This window comes from Plecotus auritus, assembly GCF_963455305.1.
Source record: "Plecotus auritus genome assembly, chromosome: 8".
Classification (NCBI taxonomy): Eukaryota; Metazoa; Chordata; class Mammalia; order Chiroptera; family Vespertilionidae; genus Plecotus; species Plecotus auritus.
In genome coordinates this window covers 137,113,625-137,139,487 of record NC_137782.1, presented here as the reverse complement: position 1 = coordinate 137,139,487, position 25,863 = coordinate 137,113,625, and the positions used below count along the sequence as shown (strand labels likewise).

At 44.0% G+C, this 25,863-nt stretch overlaps 1 protein-coding gene across 2 annotated transcripts in view; it reads right to left on the bottom strand.

The window, feature by feature from the left end:
- Window positions 1–230: 230 nt before the first annotated feature.
- The window catches only part of LOC308257101 (endogenous retrovirus group K member 113 Pol protein), a 52,462-nt gene continuing 26,829 nt past the window's right edge, over window positions 231–25,863 (bottom strand). The window contains exons 2-5 of one of the 2 annotated variants that reach the window (XM_080686002.1): window positions 4,422–5,310; window positions 3,106–3,237; window positions 2,144–2,494; window positions 231–1,052 (exon numbers count right to left, since the gene is read on the bottom strand). In XM_080686002.1, coding sequence (XP_080542128.1) covers window positions 3,200–3,237; window positions 4,422–5,310 — 927 coding nt within the window. In that variant the 3' untranslated portion in view covers window positions 231–1,052; window positions 2,144–2,494; window positions 3,106–3,199. Of the gene's footprint in view, window positions 1,053–1,384; window positions 1,485–2,143; window positions 4,377–4,421; window positions 5,311–25,863 lie in introns of those variants that run through there. The other variant, XM_080686003.1, reaches the window with a different exon arrangement.

The following is a 25,863-nucleotide window of genomic DNA, read 5'->3' as shown; positions in this document are numbered from 1 at the left end:
GAGGTGAGAAAGACAGAGAATTAGAAAAAAAGAAAAAGAAAGAAGACTGTAGAAAAGGGAGGGGTGGAGGCTAAAAAAAAGTTACTACTTCTGAGGAAATTAGCAGGCCTGGTTGCCAATGCCAAGCATAAAATATTGTGCAGAGAAGGGAGTGAAAGAGATGATGCCCATTGCATAGCTGGTGTTATGCCCAGATTTCGTGATCCCCAAAGACCACGAGGGAGCCGAGTCCGATGCAAAAGCAAAGAGCCTTTAATCGAGCTAGCTCGAGCTCAGTCCCCCCCACACACACCAGCGCAGCGGCGAGGTGGAGAGAGAGAGAGCCCCAGACCCCAAACACGCTGATTTACAGGGGGCCTGGGAGAGGTCGGAGGGGTGAGGTAGTGTGGCCTCCGCTGATTGGTCGGGGTCAGGTTGCACATGGGGGCAGGGCGCGGCTTAATTTCCCCTTGCATTTCTATTGGCTAATTCAAAAGTGTGTGGAGTCGGTCTCTCCCCACCCTTTCATTCCCCCCTTGTCTTGAAACTTACAGGCCCAATCATGGGTCGGTTTGTATTTCTACTGAACAACATTCCTGGGTCACGAGGGTACACCATCCCAAATTCCCTGCACTGATAAAATCGGAGTCCCCAAGTCTTCCTGGTGTCCCATCGGTAGTCTTCCTTCCCCCTCCAGCATCAGGCAGGTCGAGCACGCCGTAGCTTGAGCTTGAGCGGGTTGCGTTGATCTCGATCGATGCTCCATTTGGTGACGAAGTCTTCCCGGATCACAGATGGGTCCGCTGACCGGACGTGAGTGTGATGGACCCAGGTCGTGACGCCGTCTACCTTGAGAGCGGTGGGGGTCGTCAGCACCACGACGTAGGGACCCTTCCATCGTGGCTCAAGGGTCTCCCGGCGGTGTCTCTTCACGTAGACCCAGTCCCCGGGCTTATGCTGATGAGGAGTCGGGGCTGGGCCGGTCTCGTAGATAGCGCAGAGGCGCAGCCAAATGTCCTTGTGCGCCCTCTGGAGCCCTCTCAAGGAAAGAAACAGTTCTTGACTTTCAAGTTCTGTAAGAAATTCGGCTTTAAGGTTAGGGATAATAGGGGGTGGCCGGCCAAACATGATCTCATAAGGAGTAAAACCCAGGGTGTAGGGGGAGTTCCTAACCCGGTAAAGGGCATATGGAAGGAGAGCCACCCAGTCCCCGCCAGTCTCCATGGTCAATTTGGTAAGGGTCTCTTTTAGAGTTCTATTCATCCTTTCTACTTGCCCTGAGCTTTGGGGCCTATAAGCACAATGCAATTTCCAATTTGCCCCAATGGCCTTGGCCACTGCCTGCGTTACCTGCGAGACAAAAGCTGGTCCATTGTCTGACCCTATCTCAGCGGGAAAACCGTACCTGGGCAAGATGTCTTCCAGCAGCTTCTTAGCTACCGTCTGAGCTGTTTCATGCTTAGTTGGGTATGCTTCTACCCATCCGGAGAAGCTATCTACAAATACTAAAAGATATTTATAGCCATACTTTCCCGGTTTAACCTCAGTGAAGTCGACCTCCCATTGTGCCCCAGGCTTGGTTCCTTTTTCACTCGGCCTGATTCTCGCATTTGTGAGTTGACAGGTCTTGCAAGCAGATACAACCTGCTCTATTTTAATGCCCTGCTGGTGGATCTTAATTCTGGCGTGTCGGATTAAGTCCTTTAATTTACGTGCCCCCAGGTGAGTGGACCGGTGCATGTGTTTTATCATGGAGACTCCAAGCTGGTCCGGCAGTATGAGCTCCCCTTGTGGTGTATACCACCACCCCTTCTCCTCCTTTGCTTGGGGAAGCTTCCTAATGCGCTGTAACTCCTCCAGGGAATATCCTGCATGAACTGGCAGAACTGGGTCTCCTGGGTCTGGGAGCTGTAAGGCCATGGTGGGGATCAGAGAAATGGCTACTGCCTTGGCCGCCTGGTCAGCCCTGTGGTTTCCTCTTGCCACTGGGTCGTCAGCCTTCTGGTGCCCTTGGCAGTGTATGATGGCCAGTTTGGCAGGGAGCCATAAGGCTGAGAGTAAGTCGAGTATCTCCTGTTTATTCTTTATAGTCCGCCCCTCTGCTGTTAGTAACCCTCTCTCTTGGTAGATTGCCCCATGAACATGAGCGGTGGCGAATGCATACCGGCTGTCTGTGTAGATGTTGAGCCGCTTTCCAGCTCCCAGTGTCAGGGCCTTGGTGAGGGCCACAAGCTCTGCTCTCTGGGCTGACGTCCTGGAGGGTAGAGCCTCTGCCCATACAGTGTCCGTTTCAGTGACTACAGCTGCACCCCCATACCGGCTCCCGTCCCGTACGAAGCTGCTTCCATCCGTGAACCAGGTGACGTCTGCATCTGGAAGGGGCTGGTTGGTCAGGTCCTTCCGGAGCCCATGCACTTGCTCTAGGATTCCTGCACAATCATGTAGGGGAGCATCTAGGTCTGGGTCGGGCAGCAAGGTGGCAGGGTTGAGGGCTGCACTGGGATGAAACCGTACTCTGGGAGGGTTGAGAAGGAGACTTTGATAGTGGGTTATACGTGCGTTGCTCATCCATCTATCAGGAGGCTGCTTCAGGACTCCCTCAATGGCATGTGGGGTGGTGATCCAGACTTCCTGCCCCAGGGTCAGCTTGTCAGCGTCTTTGACTAAAAGCGCCGTTGCTGCAATAATCCTTAGGCACGGTGGCCAGCCGGCAGCTACAGGATCTAACTTCTTGGACAAATAAGCCACCGGGCGGCTCCAGGGGCCTAGGGTCTGAGTTAGGACCCCTTTCACTATTCCTTTGTGTTCATCTATGAAGAGATGGAAGGGCTTCGTGATGTCTGGCAGGCCCAGGGCCGGAGCACTTAGGAGGGCTTTCTTTAACTGCTTAAAGGCTGCCTTCTCTCTTTCAGTCCATTCAAAGGCCTTTCCCTCCTTGGTTGCCTCATATAGGGGCCTGGCAATCTTTGCGAAACCCGGTATCCAGAGGCGGCAGTAGCCAGCCGATCCTAGGAATTCCCTTACTTCCCTTTGGGAGGTGGGGGATGGGATTTTCAAAACAGTCTCTTTTCTGGCATCTGACAGCCGCCGCTGTCCACCCTCCAGGATGTATCCCAGGTAACTCACCCTTTCTTTGCATATCTGGGCCTTCTTCCCAGAAGCCCGGTATCCAAGGGCCCCCAAGGAGGCCAGCAAGTCCCTTGTCCCCTCCTTTCAGTCCTCAGCCGTGTCTGCTGCAATCAGGATATCGTCCACATACTGAAGGAGAGTGAGGTTGGGGTGTGCTCTCCGGTACTCACCCAGGTCCTCATGCAGGGCCTCATCGAAGATGGTGGGCAAGTTCTTGAACCCCTGAGGCAACCGAGTCCACATCAGTTGTCCACTGTAACCCTCTTCCGGGTCATGCCACTCGAAGGCAGATATAGGTTGACTGCGGGGTGCGAGCAGCAAACTGAAAAAGGCATCCTTCAAATCTAACACAGTATACCAGACACGGGAGGGCACCAGAGAGCTTAAGAGAGTGTATGGGTTGGGGACCATTGGATGTATGTCCATAACTCTTTTATTTACTTCCCGGAGGTCCTGCACCGGCCGGTAGTCATTCGTGTGGGGCTTGTTGACTGGCAGGAGGGGGATGTTCCAGGCAGACTGGCAGGGGACCAGCACCTCTAGGCCCCTCAGTCTCTGAATGTGTGGCTGAATTCCCTTCCGGGCTTCCTGAGGCATGGGGTACTGTTTGATTCTCACCGGGCCTTCCCCTGGTTTTAACTCTACCAGGATTGGGGCCCTGTGGGCAGCGAGCCCCACTCCCCCTGTCTCCGCCCAAGCCGTGGGGAACTCCTGCAGCCATTCGTCTGTGCTGCCCTCTATTGGAGAGGCTTTTTGGTGAAGCTGGTACTCATCCTCCAGCCTTATGGTCAGGACATGAATGGGGTGGCCCTTGCCATCAGTAACCTGAGGCCCCCCTTGTCTGAAAGTTATCTGAGCTCCGATCTTAGTGAGCAAGTCTCGTCCTAACAGTGGGTAGGGGCATTCCGGAATTACCATAAAAGAGTGGGATACCCAGCCCGTCTTTAAATCCACCATTCTTCGGGTAGTCCATGAATACTGGCTCATACCAGTTGCCCCTTGTACCCAAGACTTCTTATTTGTTAATTTTCCTTGAGGTGTACAGAGGACCGAGTGTTGCGCTCCAGTGTCGACAAGGAAGTCAATGGGGGTCCCCTCCACTCTAAGAGTTACCCTGGGCTCGGGGAGGGGATCCAAACCCCGACTCCCCTAATCACTCAGTTCATCTAGCTCCAGGACCTTCACTCGATCCGCTTCGCCTCCCTTTTTGCTGGCCCTTTTCGGGCACTCTTGTTTCCAGTGCCCTATCTCCCTACAGTAAGCACACTGATCTTTCTGCAGCGTCCGCCTCCTGCCCTGGGCGGTCCCCTTACCGTCCTCCTGGTTGCCGGCGAGTCGGCGGAGACGGCGGTTCCGTTCCTCGGAAGAGTCCGCAGTGGTGGCCAGCAGGATCTTAGCTAGGTCTCGGGTTTGTTTGCTGCTCGCAGCCGCCGCAGCATGAGCCTGCCTTTCTTCCAGGGCCTCCCTGTTATTATACACCTTCTCGACTCCCTCCAGTAGGTCCTTTAAACTCTTCTCCCCCAACCTATCTACTTTTTGCAGTTTCTTTTTAATATCCGCAGCCGATTGGTTTACAAAGCTTATGATCACAGCTGCCTTGTTTTCAGGAGCTTCTGGATTCATGGGGGTGTAGGTGCGGTATGCCTCCATGATCCGTTCTAAAAAGACAGCTGGAGACTCATCCCTTTCCTGCTGAACATTCCCTACCTTGGCCAAATTAGTTGGCTTTCTAGCAGCCATTCGGAGACCCCCCATTAGAGTCTGGCGGTAGACCCGGAGCCTCTCCTTACCTTCTGCCGTGTTGAAATCCCATTCAGGCCTAGTTAAGGGAAAAGAGACATCTATCTGGACCGGGTTGGTGGTTGGGTTCCCATCCACGCCTGGAACCACTTTCCGGGCCTCATTGAGGATTCTTTCCCTCTCCTCAGTTGTGAACAGGACCTGTAAAAGCTGTTGGCAGTCGTCCCACGTGGGCTGGTGGGTGAAAAGGACAGAATCTAACAGATGACTTCTCAGAGAACTTAGGATTCTGAGCCTTCCAGTTGTAAAGGTCATTAGTGGCGAAAGGCCAATAGTGATGGGGTTGATTGCCATCTGCATCTGGGAGCCCACCGGAACCGTAGCCGCTCCCGGAACTCTGCTCCCCGTGGCGTCCGCTTCCCCTCGCGTGGGAGGATCGCCCCCCTGTGGACTCCTAGGGGGCTGATATGAGGGAGGAAAGATTAGTTCCTCTTCAGTTCCCCCCTGAAAGACAGGGTAGAGGGGAGCTGATGGCGAGGTGAGGTCCTTCTTCTCTTTCACCTTCTCCGTTTCCTGCAAAGCAAGTATGGGTTTTGGCTCCGGGGGGCACGGGGACAGAAAGGGCTTAAGCCAGGAGGGTGGCTCTTCCACGAGGTCCTGCCAAGTAATAATGTAAGGGAGTTGATCAGGATGTCCCTTCTTGGCCTGAGAGACGATGTCCCTCACCTGGTGGATGGTGGGGAGGTCGAAGGTCCCCTCCGGCGGTCACCCAACACTAAAAGTCGGCCACTCCCTAGAACAAAAAGTTTACCACCGGCCCTTCCGGACCTCTACACTGAGGTTGCTAGCTCTTCCCTTAACCTCTTTGAAATGATCAACCATAATGCTTAAAGGAGTGGTTGAAGTCTGTCCCATGATGTCCGTCAAGAGAGTCCACAAAACAAAACAGAAAAACACAGACACAGACAAACAAAGGGCCCTTGAGACAAGCTTTCCAACGCAAGTTCGTTGGAACAAAACTGACAAAACCGAAAGTGCGGACGACGGCCTCACGCCGATCGGTGGGAGCGACCCACCTCGTCCCAGAGGTTTGAGGGGAATACACGTCCCTCCTGAAGGAGGATCGGGACGTCTCCCGATTCCTCCCGCCCGTGGTCCTCCGGTGCGTCCACCTAGACCGCTTCAGGCACTGCCAGAGATCCAGAAATGAGCTCACACAAAAGAGACAAGGAACAGACAGACACCTACCGTGGCCAGTCAGACTCTCCGGATCGGGAGTCCCTTGAGGTTCTTGGGGATCCCAGGCGAGCCCCCAAATGTTATGCCCAGATTTTGTGATTCCCAAAGACCACGAGGGAGCCGAGTCCGATGCAAAAGCAAAGAGCCTTTAATCGAGCTAGCTCGAGCTCAGTCCCCCACACACACACCGGCGCAGCAGCGAGGTGGAGAGAGAGAGAGCCCCAGACCCCAAACGCGCTGATTTATAGGGGCCCTGGGAGAGGTAGGAGCGGTGAGGTAGTGTGGCCTCCACTGATTGGTCGGGTCAGGTTGCACATGGGGGCAGGGCGCGGCTTACTTTCCCCTTGCATTTCTATTGGCTAATTCAAAAGTGTGGGTTGGGCTCTTGGAGAGGTTCTAGGGCAGGAACCTGACTCCACGAGGTGGAAGACATGGAACAAAGGGAACATGGAGTCGGTCTCTCCCCACCCTTTCAGCTGGAACCCTTAATTCTGTCCCCACTCAGGCTCAGCGTCAAGCTTTTTAGAGACTAAAGTAGTCCTCTGAGTGTCCAGAAGGGCAGTTAGTATCCCCTTCCTCCTGCTGGCATAGTCCTCTCCCATCTGAGACTGCCATGAGAATGTGTCTATCAGACCTCCAGCTACCACTGTAACTGATGGAGGGCCCAGATCCTCTGCTCTGAAATCCATCATTAAATTTGTTCTGAGATGATGCTTCCCACAGGCTGCTCCCAGTCAGTGACAGAATATAGCCGGAATACTAAGGCAGGCCCACTTCTGGGAGACACAGGCATCTTCTGATGACTACTTTGGCGTAAGGATTCCCTAACAGACTTGCTGAACCTTTCTTCCCTCTCTCCTTCTCCTGGACTTAGGGAATTTGTCAGCATTTTCCAGGGATTCCCAGAAACACTCATATCAGAAAACAACTGGACTTCCTGCCATTACACAGGATGGGGTGTGTGTGTGCAAATTATTGTTATTTGGGCAGGTATAACCCCTGACTTTGGGAACTACTAGGTTACATATTTCCACAGTGTCTCGAATAATAATAAATAAGAATAGGCATCATTTTTAAGGGCTTCTTTTGATTAAAATACTCAATTTAATCCAAATACTCAATTCTGTTTGGAATGTTTTTTTCTTCTGTATTCTCTGCTATCTCTCTCTCACGACTGGATCCAAGTGACCTTTCTGCAGAGTCAGTACACAGGGTTGATTACCCCATCTCAGAAATGGAGCAGAAAAGTACATGGCTGCAAAACAGCTGACACATCCCAGGAAGGACTTGGTTAAACTGATGTTTCTCTCTCACATTCATGTTTCTCTCTTTCTCTCTCTCTCTCTCTCTTCCTCTCTCTCTCTCCCTTCTTTCTCTCTCTCAAATCAACGAACATACTCTCAGGTGAGGATTTTTTTTAAGTGAGGTATACTTGACATTTAACATTATGTTAGTTTTAGATGTATATCATAATGAGTCCACATTTGTATATATTACAAAATGATCACCACAACAACTCTAGTTACAATTTTTTTCTTGTGACGAGAACTTTTAAGATTTCTTCCTGGTGCTCTTGATAAATGCCTGCAGCTGCCACTAGAAGCCATTTAGCACAGCTATAAGTGTGTCACATCTAGAGCCAAGGCTAGCCTGGTATATCAGCCCAGTTGTATGTTAGTAATGTCATATTGAATGAGTTATTCAGCCTTCCTCTGTTTCAATTTTCTCATCTTAAAACATTGCCAATAATGGTATTTACCTCATCAGGTGACTGCAAGGTTTAAACAAGATAATGAATGTAAATTAATTAGCATAGCACCTGGCACGTAATAGATGCTTGATAAATATATATGTACTAGAGGCCCGGTGCATGGATTCGAGCACTGGTGGGGGTCCCTCGGCCTGGCCTGTGGGGATCACTGGGCCTCCATGTTGCTGTAGCCCGGCCTTACCCACCAGCTCGTCGGGCTCCAGTCCGCATCGATCCCGCACAGCACGAAGTAGTGTGTGAAGCAGCAGGTGGCCAGGGAGGATCCCAAGCCCGAGCCCGAGCCCCAGCTGGATGCTGTGCCATTCCGCTCCTCTGGGCCTGCTGCGCCTGCCACCACCACTGCTTGGGCGCGCAGCGGGAGTATCTGTGGGAGAGGCTCGCGCCACCTCAGTGTGAGCCCAGTGTCTGGTGCCCATCTGTCAGCTAAGCAGCACTCCCACTGTGGAAGCGCACTGACCACCAGGGGGCAGCTCCTGCATTGAGTGTCTGCCCCCTGGTGGTCAGTGCGCATCATAGCTAACATCTGGTCAACCGGTCATCCGGGTGTCCAGTCGCTTAGGCTTTTATATATATAGATGTAAATGTTTGTGTTCAGGGGGAGAGGGTTAGGATGGAAAGGAGATGTTAAGGTAACAAACCCACTTGGACAATTGTGCCAAAGAGAATCGTTTAAGCAGAGGCCAAGGTGTGATTTGATATCCAAGAGATTTGTTGGGGAAATGCATGAGAAGGATAAAGTGAGAAGGAAGAAGGAATAAGTAGAAAGTGCTTGTATCAGACCACAATGTAGGTCTGATACATATGAAAGGAGAAAGGTAAGGAAGATTGGGTAGAATGCAGTGCAGTTCTCTACAAGTTTTGGCTAGGCTGCTGCCAAACTTGCCTATTGGAGGAATCCCCCATTAGATAAAAATGGTCTAATTTGAATGCACCCACTGGTCCAGTCATTGAATAGGAACCACTGGAGTCTGTGGGTCAGCATGCTCTCTACAAAAGGCTCTCTTAACAGGACATCTGAAGGGGGCATCTCCATGCTCCCGCTCCTCAAACCATAGCCTACCAAAACCCATTACTCAAAACCCATTACTCATTGTTGTGAGGATAAGAGAACACTTTCTCCCATGTGTCTGTACCTCTAGAGAAAGTTTTATTTGAGAAAGTTCTTCTTCCCATGTCAACAAACGTGATCCCCACAACCACTTCATCACCAAACACAGGGGAAACTCCATAAGGGCCTGACACTCAGCTTGCCTTTTTGAGGTAATCTTACCAAACTTCCGTCTAATTGTCCCCAAGAATCTGTTTGTTCCATTTGCAGTGGGTTTTGCCTTTCTACCTACTGGTAGTTCCTGTTGGATGCGAGGCTGGGTCTACTTTATGAGTTCCCAGGTCTGACTTTTCCCTTGAATATTGTTCTTGCTTCTCCAATTGTTTCATGTCCATAAAGCCTCAGGCCAGCCCTGCAACTATTTCTAATCTCAGCACTGGTTTCCAGAAACCTAACCCACATCAAGTCCCAGAGCCCCAATAGTTTGAATCCATTAACTGGGAAACAAATGTTTCTTCTCGTGGATAAAAAGAATAATGTGATTGACTTTAGGTCATTCCTTTTCTCTTTGGCTGCAACTATGACAGGTTTAACATTTTTTGTTTTCTTTTTCTCCAGGTTACTATATAAACATATATAGTAACCAAAACTTCCCAGGGGCTTTGGGAAATTTGACAAAGTGATTCAATCAGATAGAATAAAAAAGGCAGAAGAGTCTAACCATTTCTAAAAAAGAAAAGCTACAGAGGGGAACTTTACATAATACAAAAACATTTTGGAAAAAAGAGTACTACAGCAGTTTAAAATTTACAGAACAGGGGTGCTATAACTGAATTCTATTTAGCTCTTGGATTCTCACTTTTCTTGATGATAGAAAACACTCAATCTTGCCTCTTCATTTTAACTCAGTCAGTTTGGCTTAAAATGTAGTAAATATTCATATCTTGCTATTTTTACCCTGAGTTTAGCCTTGTATAGGCCAGGGGTATCTTGTTCTTGTGCCAGCCTTTGTCAACATGAGAGTACAGCAAGTTCTCACCTGCCCTGGTCTTGTGGGTGTTTTTGAACCACAACCCAAGTTGTTGTTTATTTATTGTCCTCTGGATCTCTCATCACTTTTTCACCTCCATTGGGAGCGCAGGAACGTTCCGTGTCTTCTGGAACCACCTGGAGTATGAGGATCTGCCAAGTGCCTCTGAGGCCCATCTGCCTACACGCCCCCCTCAGCATGACTCATCTACCTCCCAGGCAGTGAGTTTCCCAGAATCCTGGCTCAAACTCACTAAACTCGGGGCTTCTCTAAGAGTTCTACAGACTCTTTGATGGGATTGCCTCAAAGCTTTCGGGGTATTTCTATTATACTCTTTTATTCTGGGCTTTAACTGTAGGTGGGTGGCACATATATAGTGAAAAAGTTAGGGGGACGGTTCTGAAGTAAAGACTCTATCCTTGATTTAGTCCTCTTCCTGATTGATCTTCAATCTCTTGTTTCCTTTTCTTTTTATTAGGGGGAGCGGACACAGAAAATAAAAGGCACTGGATCTCTGGATCTCTCATAAATACATGCACTCATTTTACTCTGGTTTTTAAACTATACTCAGTCCTAAATGTTTGCCATTTTTTCCTCAATCATGGATGCACAATAGAATTACCTAGAAAGATTAAAAAAGATATCAGTGCCCTATAACTTAAAAAAATATCCATCACCCCTGGCTGGTGTGGCTCAGTTGGTTGGAGAGTCATTCTGTATACTGAAAGGTTGCAGATTTGATTCCCAGGGCACCATACCTAGGTTAGGGGTTCGATTACCTGATTAGGTGCATGTTGATGGTGACCAATCGATGTTCTCTCTCACATCAATGTTTTTCTCTCTCTCTAGAGGAATACCTCAATTGTTCCTGAGAGTGGGTTCTTGAGCATTGCTGAAATAAGAATTTTCAGAAGGTAGAAGATTGTATTGGCATGGAGTTACATTCCTCAGTTTCCAATGTCCCAAGCCATTCCTGAAAGAGGGGCAGCTGGGAGTTCAGCAGAGCTAGAAGGAGGGCCAGTGTCCAGAGTTTCTGTTCCATGTTGCAGATGGGTGTGGTTCTGTACCATGTTGCAGCCGAATGTGTAAATAGTTGATTAATCAACTGTATATGTTCTGGCTAAGATTTTGTTGCAGTTCTCAGTTGACCACGCAAGAACAAAGGGGCTTTTAACCCAGCCCTGAACTTATACACCTGGCCACCAGGAACACGGATCCTGATCGATTAAGTCTCAGAAACACCAGGATGATGCACACCGGATCACCGCTTGACCCGTTTCAGAACTCTGACCATCCTGTTCTGGGAACTAGCAACGAATACTAGTACCTTCATCAAGACCAAAGACTCCCCCCCACAAGGATTCAAATTCCAGGGCCGGAAATCACCAGGATCCCCTTTGTGCTCCTTATCCACATTCCCTCCCCTGACTCCCCTGTATAAGCTTACTCCTAACAAGATTAAGTGGAAGGTGGATGTTAGGGTTTTTACCAGCCACCTTCCCAGATTCCAGCATCTGATCTTATTAAACACGCACTTATAACCTGTCTGCTTTTTGGCTGGGTGTTGACAGGCAGCATGCGCTCTGGACGCAGTTGGCATCGGTTTCACACTCAACATAGGAGCACCTAAATATACAAAGCAAATATTAGGAGATCTAAAAGGAGAAATAGATAGCAATACAATAATAGTAGGAAACTTCAATACCTCACTTTCATCAATAGATACATCATCCAGACAGAAAATGAATGAGGAAACATTAGACTTAAATGACACATTAGATCAGATGGACTTAACAAACATTTATAGACCATTCCACCCAAAAGCAGCAGAATACATATCCTTTTCAAGCATACATGGAACAATGTCCAGGATAGATCTTATGTTAGGCTACTGAAATTATATCAAGCATCTTTTCTGACCACAATGGTATGAAACTAAAAATCAATGATAAGAATTCACAAATATGTGGAGATTAAATAAAATACTATTAAACAACCAATGGGAGTCATAGAATAAATCAAAAGAAAAATAAAAAATATCTTCAGACAAATAAAAATGGAAATACAACATAGCAAAACTTATGGGATGCAGAAAAAATTATTCTAGGAAGGAAGTTTATAGCAATAAATGCCTATATTATGAAACAAGAAAGATATGAAATAAATAACCTAACTTTGCACCTCAAGAAATTAAAAAATAAATAAGCATTTAAAAAATACTTTTATTGATTTCAGAGAGGAAGGGAAAGAGAGAGAGATAGCAACATCAATGATGAGAGAGAATCATTGATTGGCTGCCTCCTGCATGCCCTCTACTGGGAATCGAGCCTGCATCCCAGGCATGTGGCCTTGACTGGGATCAAACCTGGGACCCTTCAGTCCACAGGCCGACACTCTATCCACTGAGCCAAACCAGCTAGGGCTAAATAAGCATTTTTAAAAAAGAGTAAGGCCTAAATATATTTAAAAAAAAAAAAAAAAAAAAAAAAAAAAAGCTGAAACCGGTTTGGCTCAGTGGATAGAGCGTCGGCCTGCGGACTGAAAGGCCCCAGGTTCGATTCCGGTCAAGGGCATGTACCTTGGTTGCGGGCACATCCTCAGTGGGAGGTGTGCAGGAGGCAGCTGATCGATGTTTCTCTCTCATCGATGTTTCTAGCTCTCTATCCCTCTCCCTTCCTCTCTGTGAAATATCAATAAAAATATATTAAAAAAAAAAAAGAGTAAGGCCTGACTCGACATTTTCCCATTATTCTCTGTTAGTTCTTGGCTTATTCAAGGTTACTTAATCAGTTGTTCAATGTCATACAAAATGAAGGTCTCCAGGAATTACCAGGTTCTATTTAACCTCCCTTGCCAAGGGGCCAACCTGAATTTATTAGCACACCATACTTACTACACAGAAGCAAGAATGGATGTCATAAAACATCATTACAAGGCAACCAACACAGACCTTTAAGGAAAACCTAAGTCAGATAGATGTGAGCAGTATCCTATTACTGTATGTACCTATCATCTTTGCATTTCAGATGGTGGTGAAAACCTCAGAATGAGTGTTTAAAGAGGTCAAGAAGGTAGCATGAGTAGGAATCAGGCAGGTTTGGCTGAGTGAAACTATGAACAAAGGATGTTCAAGAGACTATCTGTCCCTTTCATTTGTTCGGCCTGTTTCACATTGTTTAAAAAATTTCTGATTGGTTATTTTTGCTAACTTGCAAAACAAGTTAGTGGAGTAGGTGGGAAAGAAAATTATTGTAAAAACATATTTAAAACTATTAAACTCAGCTGCAAAGGTTAATGATCATAATTTTACAAATGAGAAAACTGAGGCACAATGAGGTCAAGTGATTTACTTAGAGCTGGATATTCAGTCCTTATTTAAATCCTGGCTCTTTGATCTTTTTTTTTTTAATATATTTTATTGATATTTTACAGAGAGGAAGGGAGAGGGATAGAGAGCTAGAAACATTGATGGGAGAGAAACATCGATCAGCTGCCTCCTGCACACCCCCCACTGGGGATGTGCCCGCAACCAAGGCACATGCCCTTGACCGGAATCGAACCCGGGACCCTTCAGTCCGCAGGCTGACGCTCTATCCACTGAGCCAAACCGGTTTTGGCTCTTTGATCTTTTAACACCATCCCAGTACCTAACAACCTTGGCCCACTGCATTTTGGCAATACACGTTACAAAACATCAAGCAGGTTGTTCTAAGTTAATAGTTGTGGATATATGTAAAATTTATCTGTAATGCTCCCATTGCAGAGCTGTTGAAGGCAAAAGTACCTACCAGAAATGGCAAATTAAATTACAAGGGAATGTCATGGTAATAGAAACCCCCCAGCCACATATTATAAAAAAGTATCCTATATAACCAAAGCCTAATATACTAAGTGTCCAGTCAGCCAGTCAGCCATTCAACCAATCAAAGCATAATATGCTAATGATATGCTAAGGTAGCTCAACTGCTTGCTATGATGTGCACTGATCACCAGGAGGAAGACAGTCGACCGGTCGACCAGTCGCTATGACGAGCACTGACCACCAGGGGGCAGACACTCCAACTGGTAGGTTAGCTTGCTGCTGGGGTCCGGCTGATCGGGTGGGCGAGATGGGCCAGACACGCTCTGGAGCCCTCCGCGGTGCTTCCCTGGCTGGCCAACCTCCCGCGTCACTCCCCGGCCCTGATTGTGCACCGGCGGGGTCCCTCAACCTGGCCTGCATCCTCTCGCAATCTGGGATTCCTCAGGGGATGTCGGAGAGCTGGTTTCGGCCCGATCCCACAGGCCAGGCTGAGGGACCCCACTGGGGCATGAATTCATGCACCGGGCCTCTAGTAGAAACATAATACTGTATATCAACTGGGGGAAAAGAAATGCATATGCATAACCTTAAAAATATATTTATTTATATAGCTCTGTCATGAATAACAGTAACATCAACAATGGCATGTTTGTCCACAACTACCTCATGTTGGCTCCCTTAGCAGTCAGATTTTAGTCTCCAGTACTATTTTCCATTAAAATGAACCAGGATTCTTAGAGAATAGCTGACTTCATAATTTGGGTGCAGGAGATATTATGTTGGCTCTGAGACATGAGATTTTTGCCAGAAATAAGGAACTAAGTGTTCAGAGGACAAATGAAACTACAAAAGCGAGTTTCATCTGAACAGGTTGTGAACATTTAAGCATCTAAAAAGAATTGATAATAACAATAATGGTTAATTGGAACAAGTTAAGACTATTAAAGGCTATAATTTCATAGTGATGCTGAAAGAGAAATGTTAACTAAAAGTGACAGAAATTTAGTTGTCACACAAAATAAGAATATAAAGTTTCCATTTACTTTGTTATTAATTTTAATAAGTAGAAAGATATTGATATATAAATATTATTAAAATTATATACTATAAAATATATATTATATATTTAAATATATATATATATTTCTACCTTACTAGTGGGAAGAAGTTTATAAAAACTTGTTGAGTGAATGAAGTAATTCCCAAAAATGTAAAATCTACTCATTTTCTAAGTGGAATTATTTTCTCTATTTCCTATTGCCAAATTGCTCTCATTTTGATATCTGGAAGAACATTTTCTGCAAGTTTTGTTTGAGTTACAAATCCCTATGGGAAGAATCTGATCTTGTTAGAACCTGACTTATGCAAACACTTTTTTTATAGTATTTTTGAAAACACACCATTGACCAGCAGATGGCTCTACAGAGCAATAAAAATCAAAACAGTTTAGGGTTGATACCGTGTATGTGTTAGAAATAAATGCTGGAAATCTTTTACACACACAGAGAGAATTATTTTAGAATCATATACATTTATATAGTATAAAAGAAAATATGTAACTTGCTAAGTTAGCCTAGGTAATCTAAATGTTTTGATAAAAGTTTAGAAACAAATATTTTTCAAAAAGTTCAGCATGAAGTTGTTATTGTAAATATATATTTAAAAATTTACCCATTATTATACAAAAGTAGGTCAATACAGTTATCAAGAGCAAGTCATCTAAAATTAATTTCTGCTTTTAATTACTATCATCTAATCAATGTAAACCAAGGTCAGGAATATTCAGCAAAATTGTTTATTTAATCTAAAAATAATGTGATGTCTAAAAAAATGAGTGTACTAAAATTTCCTTTACATAAACCTTATGTAAATTTTAGTTTAAAAATGCAAAGTAAGTAATACAGAATATAAGCTTCATTCTGAAAAATCTCTCTAGGAATAACTATATACATCCTGACATATCTCAAAGACATATACTAATTTTCCTTAACATTCATATATACTACATGTCACTTTATAATCATGGTTCCAGGTATAACAAAAAGTAGCCATTGTTTTCTCTAGATTTTCATTGTAATCCATCCTGTTTCATTTATTTATTCAAGTAGCTAATATTTATCGAGTACTTGTTATGCACTAAGCAAGCTATTTTAGGGGCTTCACATGTATGAATTTATTTAATTCTCAAAGCATCTCTATAAAATAGATACCATTATTATCCCCATTTTACAGATAAGAAAACGGAGACAAAAAGATTAAATAACTAGTTCAAATTCAGACAGGTAAAAAGTGACAAATGCTAACTTTGATGGTTTACCTCCAATTCTGCTGGTCTTCCATGCATTTATTCATCAGAAAGTTTTAATTGAGGGGCCATGAAGTATGCACTGCTCTCCTAGATGTCATGCAAAAAAATGTATGCACAATCCTCATCTAAGGGGGGCTATAAACTAGTTAATGAAGACAATAATATATTTACCTTGGTATGATGCTTTATAAAGTATAAAAGTATGTTCACATACCCATGAATACTAAATAACTCTACGAAATGCTGCAGAAGATGGTATAAGATAGTCCTATATAATAAAAGGCTAATATGCAAATTGACCGAAAAGCGGAACGACCAGTAGCTATGACACACACTGACCACCAGAGGGCAGGCACTCAACCAGAAGCCGACTCACAGCTGGGAAGGGCAGCAGCAGTGGTGGGAGCCTCTCCTGCCTCCATGGCAGCGCTAAGGACCCCTTGAGGGATGTCTGCCGAGGGGTCCTGGACTGGGAGAGGGCTCAGGCTGGGCTGAGGGCCCCCCCCTCTCAAGTGCACGAATGTCGTGCACCGGGCCTCTAGTATGTTAATAAATACCACATTAGTGGTATAGACAGTGGTTTAATAATACAGCTAGGCAAAAGAAAAGATGGCTATAGACTGGAGTGGGCAGATATAATTTAATGGTGGGTTTTGAGCTGGGCCGGGCCAGTAGGAAGGATTTTGGCCAGCAGGGAGGAGGTGAAGAAGGTGGCACTCTGGTGACGGAGACATTTTTCTAGAGCCAACACAGAGACCTGGCCAGAAATAACTCAAGACAGGTGAGGGAGTTACGGTAAATAAGGTTGGAAAAGTTGATGGGGACAGACTTTTGAGACCTTTTATGTTATAGGAATATTAGACTACAAGGGCAAGTGACTGGTAATTGTCAACAACCCAGCACGTTCCTCAGAGCTTATTTAGTTGCTACACATCACTATTACATTTTCAGGGGAACTACTAGACTTGAAAATACTAGTAGACTTGTTAAAGGTTCTGCAATTGTATAAGTCTTCTATAGATTAGCAGACCTTTAGTAATGCTTATGAAGGAAGTTTTTAAAAATTAATTTATTTTTGAATTAAATTTATTGGGTTAACATTGGTTCACAAAACCGTACAAGTTTCAAGTGTACAACTCAGTAAAACATCATCTGCACACAGCGTCATTCCCCCGTTCTCCCAAGCAAAGTCTCTTTCCTTCCCCATTCCTCCCTGCCTCTTTTGCCCACCTCCACCCACCCCTCATCCTCCTTTTCCTCTGGCTATCACCACACTGTTGTCTATGTGTTATGCATATATGTTTTGTGTTTGTTTGTTTTTTTGCTTAATCCCTTCACCTTCTTTCATCCAGTCCCCCAACCACCCTCCCCCCTGACATCTGTCAGCCTGTTCCACGTATCGATGCCTTTGTTTCTATTTTGTTTGTTAGTTTATTTCATTCATTAGATTCCACATATAAGTGAAATCATATGGTGCTTCTCTTTCTCTGTCTGGCTTATTTCACTTAGCATAATAATCTTCAGGTTCATCCATGCTGTTACAAAAGGTAAGATTTCCTTTTTTTTTTTTTTTTTTACTGCTGAGTAATGTTTCATTGTGTAAATGCACCACAGCTTTTTTATCCACTCATCTACTGATGGGTACTTAGGCTGTTTCAAGATCTTGGCTATTGTAAATAATGCTGCAATGAACACAGGGGTGCATATATTCTTTTGAATTAGTGTTTCGGGTTTCTTAGGATGTATTCCCAGAAGTGCGATCGTGGGTCAAAAGGCAGTTCCATTTTCAATTTTTTTTTTTTTTCTGGTCGAGTTTGGTGGTGCCCCAGAAGCAAATGCAACCACATCCTGGAATCACCTGTGGGATGATTCATATTTAATTCTTTGAGGAAACTCCATACTGTTTTCCACAGTAGCTGCACCAATCTACATTCCCACCAACAGTGCACATCCTCGCCAACACTTGTTGATTTATTGATGATAGCCATTCTGACAGGTGTCTGGTGATATTTCATTGTGGTTTTGCTTATGAAAGAAGTTTACTGAAAAATTCAGAGCTATTTGATTTATGTATCTATACTAATATGGTTTCATAATGCTTCCTTTTGCATAATTTGTGATGCTTTCATGCTAATGTGTCTTTGTACATTTTTAAATTCTCCTGTGCACATATGTATTGGGCCTTTATCATTCTGCCTCCCCTCCTCAGTGAAGGTAAGTGCTAGTAGTAAAAGTTATTAACACAGGAGTAATGGATATATATATATATATATATATATATATATATATATATATATATATGTATAATTTTAAAAAGGTTTAGTCTCCATGACAACTAGATAACCAGTCAATTCAATCACCTGTGTGAAAAATAATTAGTAAATGTTGTTGCCTGGAGTCATTTAGAAATCATTGGATCAACCATTAGTGAAGTGATTCAAGCAGAAATATACATTAGTTGGCAATATTGCAGAAAAACCACTAACTTTCTAAAAGATTAGGTGGGCAGCCTTTAAAGCAATGGTTTTAAATGTGGTTTGCTGAGACACCTTATGATATGCAGTTTCTTTCTTTTTCTCCTTCATCCTCTCCTCAAGTATTTTAGGAGATGTACTTACTGTTTAAATGCTTTTTGATTTGAGAATTTTACTCTAAAGTGGTAACACTCTGGGTGTTCAAAATTATGACTTGGAAGCCTTTGGGGAAGCAGGAAATAATTTCATTGTATTACCACCCATATAGAAAGGAAATGTGTCAACGCATAAAATCTTTGGGACTTGATTCCATTTACTGACAGAGTCTAGTTGTACTAAATAATTTGTATCGAAATTTCCACACCTTTAAGAGTGGGAAGCATAGAAAAGGAAATGAGATGGATTCTGAAAACTTGGTTCAAAGCTACCAATTGTAAGAACCATAGTTGAAATGTACCAGATACATATGAGTTAACACTGTTGGAAAGAGAAAATGGGAAAATGACCTGAGATCAATAAATAGATTTTTCAAGTTTAGCCTATGAAACCTAAAAAACCCCCACACTGATTATATATACTGAGGAGGGTTCAACTTCCATCTGGGCAAAGGTTACAGAGTTCTGAAAAAGAGTGAAATAGAAAACAATTATTTTTTTTACTAAAAAATAGGAAACAAGAACACAGACAAATCAGAAATGAAATTTTCAGAAACAGCAACAGAGCTGCAAATTCAAACTCAATAAATGAAAGCATAAATTATTTTGACACTATCTTATTTCTTTGGCTTATTTGTCTTCTTTTTATTGACATGAATGTGGGAATGAGAAATCAAAAACAACAGAAGAGAGGTATGAAATGGAAGGAGGAATAAAGAACATGAAAAAGTAGAGCACTTATTTTTCTCAGTTCTGTCTCCTACACTTTACTTACACATTTTAATATTTCCAAGACTATATGCTCTGAATATATATCATTTAATACATATCCGTTTTTACTTCCTCATTAAATAAAATATACATATTTAGAAGATTTAAGACTAGGGTTGCCAGATAAAATTCAGGATGGTCTGTATATTTGACTTCCAGATAAGCAATGAACACTGTTTTAGTATAAACATGTCCCAAATATTACATGAAACATACTTATACTAAAAAATCATTTGTTGTTTATCTGAAATTCAACTTTTACTGGGCATCCTGTATTTTTTTTTTTTTAATATATTTTATTGATTTTTTACAGAGAGGAAGGGAAAGGGATAGAGAGTTAGAAACATCGATCAGCTGCCTCCTGCACACCCCCTACTGGGGATGTGCCCGCAACCAAGGTACATGCCCTTGACCGGAATCGAACCTGGGACCTTTCAGTCCGCAGGCTGACGCTCTATCCATTGAGCCAAACCGGTTTCGGCTGGGCATCCTGTATTTTTATTTGCTAAATCTGGTAGACCTCAAAAAGAACCACTAGTCTTAACAGAGATGGATCTTCCTATGTTTAATTCAGTTTATTAATATAAAATGTTAATTTAAATGTTTTATTGAAGTACAACATGCATACAAAATAGTATACTTATGAGTGTACAGTTCATTGTATTTTCACATAATGAACACAGTCATATAACCAGCACCCAGGATATTATCTCAGTTTGAAAAGTATGGTTCCAATTTTATCTCAAACATTTAAAAATCATGTTATTGGAGAAACCAAGATGGCGGCATAGGTGAACACCTAAACTGCTGCCTTGCACAACAATTTCAAAACTACAGCTAAAAGACAGAACGGACATCATCCAGAACCACAGGAAAGCTGGCTGAGTGGAAATTCTACAACTAGAAGGAAAGAGAGGGGCACACGGAGACTCAGAGGAGCTGCAAAAGGCTGAGGTATGGAGACGCGCGTGCGGAGAGGACGGGCGGCTGTGTGCCTGGCTAGATTTTCTAGCCAGAGAGAGATGGAAGCTCCCAACTGCACTGAACCCCAGTTCCGACTGCACTGAACCCCAGTTCCGGGCGAGACCCTGGGGTCCCAGACTCATACAGGGGGAGTCTGGACTGCCGGGAAAAGAGAGGAGCGCACGGAAACTCAGGGGAGCCGCGAAAGGCAGACGTCTGGAGGTGCGCACGAGTGTGCGCAGAGAGGACTGACTGCTGAGTGTGCTGCTGGCTTTCTCTAGCGGGAGGAAGATGGAAACTCCCGACTGTGCTGAACTCCAGTTCCGGGTGAGAATCTGGCAATCCAGATTCATTGGGGGAGAAACTGGATTGTCTGGCAGCGGGCGAAACTCAAGGGCGGCTTTCTCTCAGAGGTGCCTGCAGCAATTACCAAGGGACACTGAGACCCAGGGGCCTCATAGGGCAGGGCCGACAGGAAGCCAAGACTGTCTGCTCAGCCCTGAGACTCCGCCCCATCCAAGCTGAGCACAGAGGCTTTTGCAATTTTGCAAGTCTTGTCTCATAAGGATGTCTCCAGCACAGAAGTTCTCCCAGTGTAGACACAGCTGATCCTCACAGCCAACTGGCCTGGAGGTCAATTCCTCCCAGTGATACCAACAACAATCAAAAATTAACTACAACAAGGCTGTACACACAGTCCACAAAGGGGTGCACCAAGAGTGTCCACCTCAGGTAACTGGGGAGGCTGAGCCACTGGGCCCTATAGGACACCTACCACACAAAGCTACTCTACCAATTCAGGGAAGTAGCAAAAATGCAGAGACAAAGAAACAGATCACAAACGAAAGAAATGGAGGAAAGCAAACAACTGGATATAGAGTTCAAAACCACGGTTATAAGGTTTTTCAAGAATTTCCTAGAAAAGGCAGATAAATTTAGTGAGACCCTCGAGGATATGAAAAAGGACCAACTAGAAATTAAACATACACTGACTGAAATAAAAAATATTATACAGAGACCTAACAGAAGACTAGAGAAATGCAAGAATCAAGTCAAAGATTTGAAATACAAAGAAGCAAAAAACACTCAACTGGAAAAGCAAAAAGAAAAAAGAATCCAAAAATTTGAGGATAGTGTAAGGAGCCTTTGGGACAACTTTAAGCGTACCAACATCTGAACTATGGGGGTGCCAGAAGAAGAGAGAGAGCAAGATACTGAAAACCTATTTGAAGAAATAATGACAGAAAACTTCCCCCACCTGGTGAAAGAAATAGACTTACAAGTCCAGGAAGTGCAGAGAACCCCATACAAAAGGAATCCAAAGAGGACCACACCAAGACACATCATAATTAAATGCCAAGAGCAAAAGACAAAGAGAGAATATTAAAAGCAGCAAGAGAAAAACAGTTAATTACCTACAAGGGAGCACCCATACAACTGTCAGCTGATTTCTCAACAGAAACTATGCAGGCCAGAAGGGAGTGGCAAGAAATATTCAAAATGATGAATAGCAAGAACCTACAACCAAGATTACTCTACCCAGCAAAGCTATCATTCAGAATTGAAGGTCAGATAAAGAGCTTCACAGACAAGAAAAAGCTAAAGGAGTTCATCAACACCAAACCAGTATTATATGAAATGCTGAAAGGTACTCTTTAAGAAGAGGAATAAGAAGAAAAAGGTAAAGATAAAAATTATGAACAACAAATACATATCTATCAACAAGTGAATCTAAAAATCAAGTGAATAAAAAAATCTGATGAACAGAATAAACTGGTGAATATAATAGAATCAGGGGCATAGAAAGGAATGGACTGACAATTCTCAGGGGGAAAGGGGTGTGTGGGGTGCGGGAAGAGACTGGACAAAGGTTGTACACCTGTGGATGAGGACAGTTGTGGGGGAGGTAAGGGCAGAGGGTGGGGTGGGAACCGGGTGGAGGGGAGCTATGGGGGGAAAAAGAGAAACAATTGTAATAATCTGAAAAATAAAGATTTATTAAATTAAAAAAATCATGTGATTATACATGGAAAGAAAAATTATTGTAAGGATACATGCCATAGTATTAATAATGACAGGTCAGAGATTAAGTGGCTCTTATTTCTTTCTTTATAGTTTTCTATATTGTGTACATTGTCTGTAATAACCACTTAAGACTTTTTAAGTGCAGAAAACATTCTTTTTTATTGATTTTTTAGAGAGAGAATAAGGGAGAGGGAGAGAAACATCAATAAGAGAGAAACATTCGAGCCCCCAACCCTAGCATGTGCCCTGAGTGGAATCAAACCAGTAACTTCTTAGTGCATGGGACCACGTACAACCAACTGAGCCACATCGACCGGGGAAGGAAAACATTCTTAAAACAAAACTGTTTCTTTTGGCAAAATCAGCTCAACAGTGATCTTTATTCAAGGCCTTCTGATGTGAACTCATGGAGAGCAGTTATATCCTATGGAAAGCTTTCAAGGGACATGCCCAGATCACACTTTGCTTCAGAGAAAAGTGAGCTTCACACTCATTAAATAACCTGGGAGGTAGGTTATGAAGCATCCTGAGCAGATGTTAGAATGTTGAAGCTGGCAGGGACTTCAAGCTTCTTGAATCTAACCCCTCAGCTGGTAGTAACTGAGGCTGGAGAGATTACCCATGGAAAGTTGGTTAACTGGGACACCCTTATTGAAAATGGCATTAGCCTTAGGGAGGATAAATGAGCAGGAAATTTCACAAGTCATTTAAAATTTAGCCACAAAATATCATGGCAATAAAAAGAAAATATTAGAACAAATTTTTATCTTCTTGTGGCCACAAAAGTCTGCTGGGAGAAATCCCTATAAATGTATTGCAGCAAAGATTTATGCATATAACCTGGGAGAATTCAAAATGAGTAGCGATAAAGAAGAATCTGCCACAGACAATGACATATGCACACGTAGTCCTCTTTCCAGGCTACGCTCACCAACAGGGCTGGGTTACATTCATATTTCCCTGTTGGTGCCAGTTGAGGTAACTCAGGGTTCTTAGACTTTCAGTCTCATCTGGACTTCCTGAGGGAAGGGTAAATTGAAAAACCAAGAGTCTCTCACTCAGCCCCACCCTCTCAAGACATCATGATGAAACACAGGGTGGTGGAGAGTCTGGCAATCTCTAAGCAACATGTTTTTTTCAGAGCTTGACCTTTGCAATGGCTACTCCCAGGAACAGGGCCCATCAGTGAGTCTTGCCCATAGAGCAGCCACTCCTAGCAGCTTCCCATCCCAGCTGGGCATTTTATCTTGCTGATCCCATGGTTTTCCCGTCTTTGACTTACTGATGATGTACTACCTCTAGAGGGCAGTTCAGAGCAGAGCTCTTACTGACTTACAGATTTTTAAAGAAACTATTTGAAATGTCCTGGATTGCATTAGCAAAACAAACCTATAGACTTTCAGAAAATGTCACAATTTTAGCTGCCTTCTCAAGGATTTGCAGGACTCTAGCAGTCCTGTGTACAGACCAAATATGTACACAAGTATTTAAACTGAAAGAAACTATGTGATAAGAGTTGCTAGAATTATAACATGCCCCCCCCCCCCAAAAAAAAAAACAAACACCCCAGAGTATTCAAAGGGATGGTTGATCCCAGCTGAGATAGTGAACAAAGATGGCTCATTTAGGAAGGGAGGCTGTGGGAGAGAAACACGCAGGCAGAGGAAAATGTCTGAATAAAAGTTTGCAGCTGTGAAAGAGTCATAGCACAGCAACATGAGAAATTCTGTTTTCTAGAAGAGGTGTCCTGTAGCCAAGCCAAGGACTGAGAAAAGAACCATATTTTATCAACTCTTTGATGTCATGATTGCCATCAATAATAAGATGCACTCTGACTTCAGAGATACTTTAAATGTTCTTTTTATTTTACAAAATACATTTTAGAATTGATAAACACAGTTAGTTGGGGTCAGAATATAGAAGGTCTTGAAAATCAGATAAGAAAGGTATATGGTAAGGAATGGGGAGCCCTTTTGAGCTGGGGTGTAATAGTATGTTTACAATGACTGCTCTAGTTGCTGTGGTGAGGCCAATGTAGAATACATTGTGCTAGAGCTACTGCATTAGTACAGAAGCAAGGGAATAAGAGGGGTGGTAGTGGGAATGAAAAGAGCCAGACGCAAGAGTTATTTCCAAGGAAAAATCAATCACACAAACATGGGGAGGAAAGATGAATTCCAGATGCGGAAGGACATGGTATGCCTTTCATATTTTATTTCCAACTTTTTATGTTTTCTTATTTGCATATTTTTCCTTTCCTGATTTCTGCTAGATGGTAAAATTTTTATTATTCCTTTTCTCTCCTATCTAGTGTTTTGATTCCTGTCTTTAATATTGCTAATGGTTGTCCTTACATATTTAAGCCTACATTTTTATCCTATATAATAAAAGGCCAGTGACCATAAGTGTAACGACAAGAACGACCTGTTCAACCAGTTGCTATGAGGTGGGGGGCTGGCGAGGGGAACCAGGTGGCTGGCAGCAGTGGCAGGGTGGGACCCAGGGCCAGCGAGGGGAACCGGCTGGCTGGCGGGGGCAGTGGGGTGGTACCGGGGACTGGCAAGCGGGCAGAAGATGGGCCTGATCACAGGCTAGGCCTAGGGACCCTACCTGCGAACAATTTCGTGTGCTGGGCCTCTAGTATTAACATAAAAATGAATAGCAACTCATTTGAAAAAATATGAAAGACTTAGCTGCCTTTTCTCTCCTCCATCCTCATCCCCAGGCTCAATTAATGATTAAATGAATATAGGCTTTTTCTTTAGAGAATGGATGTTCCCACCATCAGTCATCCTAGAAAGTGGATAATCCCCATGTAGAAAATAAATGGAAACGATAAACTATATAAGGAGAAGCTTCTATCTCTCTAGGGATCAGGGTCCATTTGGCCCTGGACTTTGAGGTATCGAGAGGCTTTGAGCAGGCTCAGACTGGTGGTGAGCTCTGTCCAGGGAAGCAGCAACATCAAGCCTCTGGGTTTTTTTGTTTGCTTGTTTGTTTTTTCAGGAATGGCAGCAGAGACAACAGACGCTCAAAGAGGGAAACAACCAGCATTTGAGGCCCTGGGGTAAGGAACCCTAGCCTGGAAAGACATTGTATCTGCATTCTAGCCCCAACAGAAAAGTAGGAAGCATGATTAAGATGTTGTCTTTGGACCAAGGGAAAATGTTTCTTTCCTGAAGCTGAAGTGGGACAACAGTGGACATCAATGGGGAGAACGGAGCTCATGATAGTAGAACTTCTCTGAAGGTAAAGCAGTGAGCTAAGAAGCCCAGAGATGGCCCCGGCCAGTGTTTCTAAGTGGCTAGAGCATCAGCCTGTTTACCAAACCTCTGGGGTTCAATTCCCAGTCACAGGCATGTACCTGGGTTGCAGGTTCTATCCCCGATCCCTGCCCACATTGATGTTTCTATGTCTCTCTCTTCCTCC